Here is an 8,632-nt window from a genome sequence, read left to right on the forward strand (position 1 = left end):
TTCATAACTAGCCTGTGCTATGTTAATGTTAACTAGCATTTAGTTAGCAGTAATTAGCCTGTGTCTATGTAATGTTACTAGCATGTTAGTTAGCAGTAATTGCCTGGTCTATGTTAAGTTAACTACATGTTAGTTAGCAGTAATTAGCCTGTTCTCTGTTAATGTTACTAGCATGTTGTTAGCAGAATTAGCCTGTGCCTATGTTAATGTTAACTAGCATGTGTTAGCAGGAATTACCTGTGCCTATGTTAATGTTAACTAGCATGTTCGTTAGCAGTAATTAGCCTGTGCCTATGTTAATGTTAACTAGCGGTTAGTTAGCAGTAATTACTGTGCCTATGTTAATGTTAACAGCATGTTATTAGCGTAATTAGCCTGTCCTATGTTAATTTAACTAGCATGTCAGTTAGCAGTAATTAGCCTGTCCTATGTGTATGTTACTAGCATGCTAGTTAGCAGTAATTACCTGTGCCTATTTAATGTTACTAGCATGTCAGTTCGCAGTAATAGCTGTGCCTATGTTAGTTTTGCACTGCTAACTAACATGCTAGTTAACGTTAACATAGGCACAGCGTCATAACCACGCAACTTACTGTCACATAGTCGACAAATCACCGTATTGTCAGGAGAAGCTCGCAGACAGTTTGGACTTACATCAGCTGTTTAGGCTTAATTACTAATGTTAACTATCTAATAATAATAATAATAATAATATAAAAATCTCACGCTCCATGGTCCCCTCACTCGCGAACAAGACCCCAAGGTACTTAAACTCCTTCACTTGGGGTAAGGACTCACTCCCCACCCGAAGAAAGCACTCCATCGGTTTCCTGCTGAGAACCATGGCCTCAGATTTAGAGGTGCTGATCCCCGCAAAATTAAACCACGTCCATATAAAACCATGTCCTAGAGGAGCTAACAGCTAACAGCTAACAGACGCTACTAGCTAACAGCTAACAGACGCTACTAGCACCGACTAGCGCTGGTCACCGCTGTTGTCTGGAAAACAACAGACGGGACAAAGTGTTGCGTTTACTGGTAAACTGGTAACATGAGCAGACGGGTTGACGGAGCGGGAGATTGGCTATGCAAAAAAAAACGGCGCGTTCTGTGAAATGACGCTTTAAAAAAAATAATCGCTCGATCACGCAAATTTGACCGTGGGAAGTCAAAATCGTCACACATGGCTCTACACTACACTTGTTTTTCATGGAAATGTGTTTGCAATTTTAGGTTATTACTTTTTTAACAGGGTCGTTATCTGTGACCTACGACATTTCAAAAGCAACCCTCCCGACACTGATTGTTACTCATCATGTTTGAGGCTACTGTGGCATTTCGTTTGCTCAGGCAAGTGGAGATCTCAACCCCCCCCGATGTTGAATCCAAAGTTAAGCCCTTGCATTGAGCGATAGTTGTCAATACGCAGCAGTACGTGAAGTGCTCACAGGTCATAAAACCGGGACTCACATTGCTACTAACTTCCTGTCGCTTGGACACACACAGAAGGTATTTTCCAAAATATGTCGTCGGAAAAAACAACAACCTACTGATGTTCAAGCTCATATTCATTACATTAAAGCAGCACGCTAACAGGTCAGCAACACAAACCAGACACGTTCAATATCCAAATCCCAAAATCCAGATTTTGAATTCCTAATGACGACCAGGTCCCTCCGGCCCCCTACCTGATATACGGTCTGGATCCTGTCACCCTTTTCACCACTCCAGTTTGAAGGTCACTGTGTCATATGTGAAAGAACTGCCGTTGTATGTTGTTATCGGGCGCTCCCATGGCCCGGTGCAGGGTTGTGCCGGTCTGCCCTGTGCAGGGTTGAGCCGGTCTGCCCTGTGCAGGGTTGAGCCGGTCTGCAGGGTTGTGCCGGTCTGCCCTGTGCAGCGTGCAGCGTCCAGTGTCCCACCCTAAAGCCTCCTGCTGTCATTTCTAAAGCCCTGTGGGCTCAACGCTGCTCACGCATTGTCCTCCGTCCTATTGCTAATGCAGAGCTAGCAGTCCAGGCCGACCCTTATTGTGTAGCTGTAAGGTAACGCACGCTGTAGAATCCACTGGAACCCTTTGCTGTACAAGGTTTATTTTGAGGTTTAACGGACCATTATTGGCAGTCTGTAAATCAGAGACGAGGCCAGCTACTTCCTACTGATGGTGTGACAGCGAGGACTGAGTTAGTATTAGTGTCATAACAAAGTAAACTTCTAGCAGCCTGTCACTGACATACCAGTGTGACAGGTGGCTGTTAATCAGCCATGTTGTGTACTAGCCTGGAGAGATAGGCCCCCGACCGTGAGTGTGTGTGTGTGTGTGTGTGTGTGTGTGTGTGTGTGTGTGTGTGTGTGTGTGTGTGTGTGTGTGTGTGTGTGTGTGTGTGTGTGTGTGATTGAACCCGACCAACAAAAAGACTTTTTTAGGGCCAATACAAATATTTGGGTATTTAAAAATTCAATTCAATTGTATTTATATAGCGCCAAATCACAACAACAGTTATCTCACTGCGCTTTTCATAAAAGAGCAGGTCTAGACCGGACTCTGTGGTGGTATTCGTGGTATTCTGGTTGTTAATTTCTAAAGAAACACGACAATGTATAAAAGGCTCCGTTACCTTGTAGCTCACGTTATGGCTCTGTAGCGGACGTTTTTGTAAAAATAGGTTGTGTCATAACCATACACACTGTTGCACAGTCGACAAATCACCGTATTGTCAGGTGAAGCTCGCAGACAGTTTGGACTTATATTAGCTGTTTAGGTTTAATTAGTAATGTTAACTAGCATCTTAGTTAGCAGTAATTAGCCTGTGCCTTTGTTAATGTTAACTAGCATGTTAGTTAGCAGTAATTAGCCTGTGCCTATGTCGTTAACTAGCATCTTAGTTAGCAGTAATTAGCATGTGCCTGTGTCGTTAACTAGCATGTTAGTTAGCAGTAATTAGCATGTGCCTGTGTTAATGTTAACTAGCATGTTAGTTAGCAGTAATTAGCCTGTGCCTATGTTAATGTCAACTAGCATGTTAGTTAGCAGTAATTAGCCTGTGTCTATGTTAATGTTAACTAGCATGTTAGTTAGCAGTAATTAGCCTGTGCCTATGTTAACATTAACTAGCATGTTAGTTAGCAGTAATTAGCCTGTGCCTATGTTAATGTCAACTAGCATGTTAGTTAGCAGTAATTAGCCTGTGCCTGTGTTATCTCCTAACATATACCTACCTCTCCGTCTCTGCTGATTGGGAATGATTGAGATTTCTCTTGCACAGCTACCAGAAGACTTACAGCTTTCAGACAGGTTGCCCACGTCACATCTACGTCTTCCAGCTCAGTTGGAGTCTGCGCAGTAACGCTCAGCATCCCCGGGACAGAGCTTCTAGTAGACCTCACTGGTCTCCGTCCAGAGCAACGGGGACCTGTTGGTCCACGTCTTTAACTGTCTATGATACAAACTGGGAACTATATTGTCAGAAGGCGAAGCACTGCTACTTGCGCGGAGTGATTAGCGCAACTCCTGAAAAGCACCGTTGTTACTCTCTGCTCCTCACCGCGTTTCGTCCGCACCAAAAATGATTTGTAGCAATTTGTAGTTGCAGCTGTATCTGATATTAAAATGAGTCCATCATGGTCTCTGCCCCCCCCCTTTCTAATCAAGCCCAAACAAATAATCTTTAAAAATGTCTGCTCACATAACCCCCAATTACTGACTTGTGTGTGTGTGTGTGTGTGTGTGTGTGGTGGTGGGGGGGGGCTATGGTGATGGCTTGGAAATAATTGAATGCAAAATGATGTCATGCGCTCAGGCCCATACTTTGGTAGGCAACGCTTCTCCGTTAAACCTTTAACCCTGGTGTTGTCCTCGGGTCAAACTGACCCATTTCTAAGGGTTTTATATCAGAAATAAGGATTTCTTTCAACCAAATTGCCCAAAAATAACATGGATGATTCCATTCAACATCCTTCAGGTAAAATTAATGATTACCTTCATTGATTTTTTGGGTGTTTTATTTAATCTTACAGCATTTGAATTCTTTTTTTTTAATGGTTTCAAACCAGTATCCGGACTAAACTTTGACATCTACCCATCGTTGATCCACTCAACATCCTCTGATCTTAACTAGTAGTCAAAATAATTCCTAATTCCTGCCTTTTTAACTACAAAACATACACATAATTTGATATAAATGAGGTTTGTTGACCATGAATTCCAAGAATAGGTGTAAAACCTAGTATTAAATGAGCTCAGGTTTTTAAAAAGAGCGGCAAAAGCTGGAAAAAGTGAGAAATAAATCCGAAAAAGCAGCAAAAACATTGGAAAAGTAAAAAGAAAAAGAAAATTTTTACCTGGAAGGGCAAGTTCATGGTTAACGGGAAGACAACACGAGGGTTAAAGCAACAGGTGGCTGCGTCACTTCCTCTGATACGTGAAAGTCCTGAGTTCAACACGAGGCTAGCCTTGGGATTCTGACGCCGCTACGGTCATTACGCTTTGTTAACGTCTTCTCACGGAGTTTCCTTCTGCCCTCAGGCACGACCAGCAGACATGACGGAGAGTTTGAAGCTAGGATTTGACTTCCCCAGCCCTGTCGTACAGGCCCAGGTGAGCTACTGGTTCCTTGTCAGACTCACGTCTGTGGTCAAGTCCCTTCCTCCTTCTGTGGCTGGAGTTCATACAGGTCTGTTATCAAAGTGACATCAATGACTCAGTAACCCCTAATTTCCACCAGGCGCGCCGCAACCCCCCCCGTCAAGTCAATGTTTGATATCCCGCCACAAAAAAACTTGAATAGGGGGGGCGCTGATCTCAGTTTTATCTCCAGAGTCTGGCTGTACTGGACTCTCCCTGTGGTTTTATCGGTGGTATTTTAATATAAATATGATTTTTTTTTTAACCAGTTTTGTTGATTGGGGTTTAAGTAATTCAAGCTTTAATAGACTTTTTTTTTTAAATTAAATTGTCAGAAATAACAAGCATATGCATATAGATTTCTGTCAAATAACCCAGACTCATTGCCTTTACTGTAAGCGGACTAATCATGCTAAACACCCTGTTCTACTTCAGTACACTTTAGGAACAACTGTTACTGGGGGCACTCCAGAAAGATGCAGATAAACGTTTAATACCCAATAATAATTGACTATCCCTTTTCCCTTTTTTTTGTGGCCACATTAAGCACATTTACCATATACTAGGATCCCACCTGGTCTTGTTCTGCTTTGGACAGACCCTGGTTAGCTGTTTCCCCTTGAAGCATCCGGTCTTTATGCTAAGCTAAGTCCAGACTCCAGCTCTGTTCTTAACGCACACATAGTATGTTGATGTCAATGACATCAGCTCACTCTCAGAGAAGAAAGCAGATGAATGTATGTAAAATGAATGTATTTCCCAAACTGTTGAACTGTGATAAAAACCAACTCACAGGTGTTCAATCAAAAATGTACAACACGGCCGGCTTTTTGCTATTTCCAGTCGGTGAGACAACTCGTTGCTGCTGTGCTGAAGGAGAAAGGGCCGAATGGACAAATCACCCAGTCCTCCAGCCAGGTGAGCTTTGGGGGCCTAAAGGCCCCATTAAATGGCTTCTTTCATTCAATTCAATATCATATACAGAGAGAGCAGGTCTAGAACACACTCTATAATTTACAGAGAGAGCAGGTCTAGAACACTCTATAATTTACAGAGAGAGCAGGTCTAGAACACACTCTATAATTTACAGAGAGAGCAGGTCTAGACCAGCATCATGTAATTTAACATTAGAGCAGTCTAGACCCTCTATAATTTACAGATAGAGCAGGTCTAGACCACTCAATATAATTTACAGTAAGATACGGTCTAACCGCTCTAATAATTTACAGATAGAGCAGGTCTAACCGCTCTATAATTACAGATTAGCATGTCTAGACCCTCTATAATTTACAGATAGAGCAGGTCTAGACCGCCTTAATATTACAGATAGATCAGCAACTCTAGACCAGCTCTATAATTTACCGTAAGAGAGAGGTCTAGAACCGCTCTATAATTTACAGGAGAAGCAGAGGTCTAGACCGCTCATAATTTACAGCGAGAGACAGGTCTAGAACACCTCTATAATTTACAAGAGAGCAGGTCTAGACCGCTCTATAATTTACAGGAGAGCAGGTCTAGAAACACAAAAAACACACACTCTAGAATGTCCAACAAGATAAGCAACAGTCCTAACAAGAAAAAGCAAAAACCAGCACTCTACTAAAAAATAATTTACAGAATAACAAGAGCAAACAAGGTGTATCTAGAACCGCTCTATAATTCTCAGGTAAGCAGTCAGACCACTGCTATAAATTATAAACAGAAGAGAAGCAGGTCCACCAGACCAAAAGCATCATAATTTACAAGGTAAGACACATAGACCGCTTCTATAAAATTTACAGATAGAGCAGGTCTAACACGCGCTCTTTTATAATTTACAGAATATGCATAAATCGCTCTACCTCAAATCTAAACTAATAATATTTACAGATAAGCAGGATCTATATCATTCTATTTGTACTGAAAAGTAGTTACTATTTCCCAGTATGTGTATGTATATATGTATGTATGTATGTATGTATATATTATTCATGTGGATTTGTTTATTTGTTAATTTACCATCCTGTTATGATTTATGTGTCATGTGTGTGCGATGTCTGTAAGCTACTGGGACTTTGCAATTCCCCTTGGGATCCATAAAGTATCTATCATTGCACACCCCTACTTCTTAACGTAATATATATATATAGAATTCAAAGGTCCTGTGTCATGTTTTTCAGCACCAAGTTGTTTAAATGCAGTGGTTCCTAATCTGAATATGGACTGGAAGTATGAAGGACAGGAAATTCTGTACTTTCTTTGAATAACTGAATAATCCCAGACAGGTCAGGGAAAAGTCCGATGTCATGGTGTCTTTAAACTTGAGTTGTGTGTGTGTGTGTGTGTTGTTGTTGCTGTGTGTTAGGGCCTGGCGTTGGAGGCTCTGTGGCAGCAGTGCTGCAGTGACTGCACGCCGGTGCGCTCGGCCGTCTGCGATGCCGTGGTGCTGCTGGTGGAGCAGGGCCACGCAGACCTGCACTACGTCCTCAACAGGGTCCTCAACCTCCTGCCGTCCGCTAGGTACGCCGAACACACTCCCACCTACCGAGCGAGGTCAACACACCCAGCGTCGCTCTTCAGGGGCTCAACAGTGTTTGTATTTACAAAAGGGGGGCTCTTCAGACTAAGTTTGAGGACCACTGTCTTGGGTGATATGTCTTCCTAGTTCCGTAGTCCTATGGCTATGCAAAATGATTGTGACCAGGCAATTATGTCATCATAGCCACGGCCTACTGAACACACAAGTCAATCACATTGAGTGACTTTCATTGGATCTTTTTTGATGTTCTCTGTCATCTGTTTTTGACTCGAACTGTGAACAGAAATGTCCAGGGGCTGATCAAGGTGATTGGACGGCTGCTCCAGATGCAGGCAGACCAGAGGGACGGAGGAACAGCCTTCACCTGTCCTTACTCCATCAGGTCAGTCAGAGCGTTTCCATGACCACAGCAAGCCACGGTGACCACGTCTTAGTGAACACACTGAAGGGGACAGCGGGACATTAGTAGTGCATCCCTTGAAGTGTCTGGATTTGTGTACTCCCGTGAACCATGGTTCTGCCCTAAGGTTCTCGGGAGGTCCTGCAAAAACTTAGGTCCTCCCATTATTTCTGAATGGGGGGTTAGTGCGTTTAGGAAACCTAACAACCCCATGTTTCTGGGGGCTGCAGAGGGGGAGCCAAAAAAAAAGCCTGCAGCGGCGTGTGGCAAAAGCCGCAACAACCCTGCAGTGACACGCCGGATCAGTTCTTTCTGCTCTGAATGGGCCCTAAGGGGGCTTTCATAGATAGATAGATAGATAGATAGATAGATATTTATTGATCCCAAAAAAATGGGAAATTACAGTGTTACAGCAGCAACACACATATACATACATAATATACATGAATAATTATAATTATAATAACAAAATATAAGAATAAAATATAAGAATGTAAGAACAATATTAAGTATATACAAGATGGGAAAAAACAAACAAAATGTGTCACTTTTGTAAATATGACCCAGTCGTGCCGGTTGCCCTATTGTAGTATTGTGTCTCAGAGTACCCCCCGGGATGACGTGTTGAGAGTTTTTATTGTCTAGTTAGGAATATTTCCTGTAGCGGTCCGTGCGCATTTAAACTGTCGGAGCCTCTTTGAGAAGCTGCTCCTCTGTTGGACCGTGTGGGGTGGGATGAGAGGGGTCAGGGTATCCATGTAATCACGTGTTGTCAGCGACCTCCTCTCCACCACAGCTTCAAATGTGTCCTGTTTGCATGTCTGCAGTTAGGACTTGTGTGGTGAAATAAAAATCCAGAGACTGCAAATCATGCAGCACATTGCTGCTTCTTATGTTCATATTTAATTCATGTCCCCTGGTCAAACCAAGAAATGACTACTTATGAGTGTATTTAGTCGAGACTGGACTTCATCTTTAATAAATAGGGACAAGCAGGCAGAAACGTGTGGTTGTTAAGTTTGTTCCACTCTCTTTTTACACTACTTAAATACACAGAAAAGGACATTAATTAAACAGGACCCTGGGTAAA

The 8,632-nt window shown here is 42.6% G+C and overlaps 1 protein-coding gene across 1 annotated transcript in view; it reads left to right on the forward strand.

Moving 5' to 3' along the window:
• focad (focadhesin) overlaps positions 1-8,632 on the forward strand; it is a 49,830-nt gene that overhangs the window by 1,960 nt on the left and 39,238 nt on the right. The window contains 4 exon segments of the mRNA XM_032510991.1: positions 4,526-4,597; positions 5,468-5,542; positions 6,969-7,123; positions 7,426-7,524. Of these exon segments, the coding sequence (XP_032366882.1) occupies positions 4,526-4,597; positions 5,468-5,542; positions 6,969-7,123; positions 7,426-7,524 (401 nt within the window).

Source organism: Etheostoma spectabile, unplaced genomic scaffold (assembly GCF_008692095.1).
Source record: "Etheostoma spectabile isolate EspeVRDwgs_2016 unplaced genomic scaffold, UIUC_Espe_1.0 scaffold302, whole genome shotgun sequence".
Classification (NCBI taxonomy): domain Eukaryota; kingdom Metazoa; phylum Chordata; class Actinopteri; order Perciformes; family Percidae; genus Etheostoma; species Etheostoma spectabile.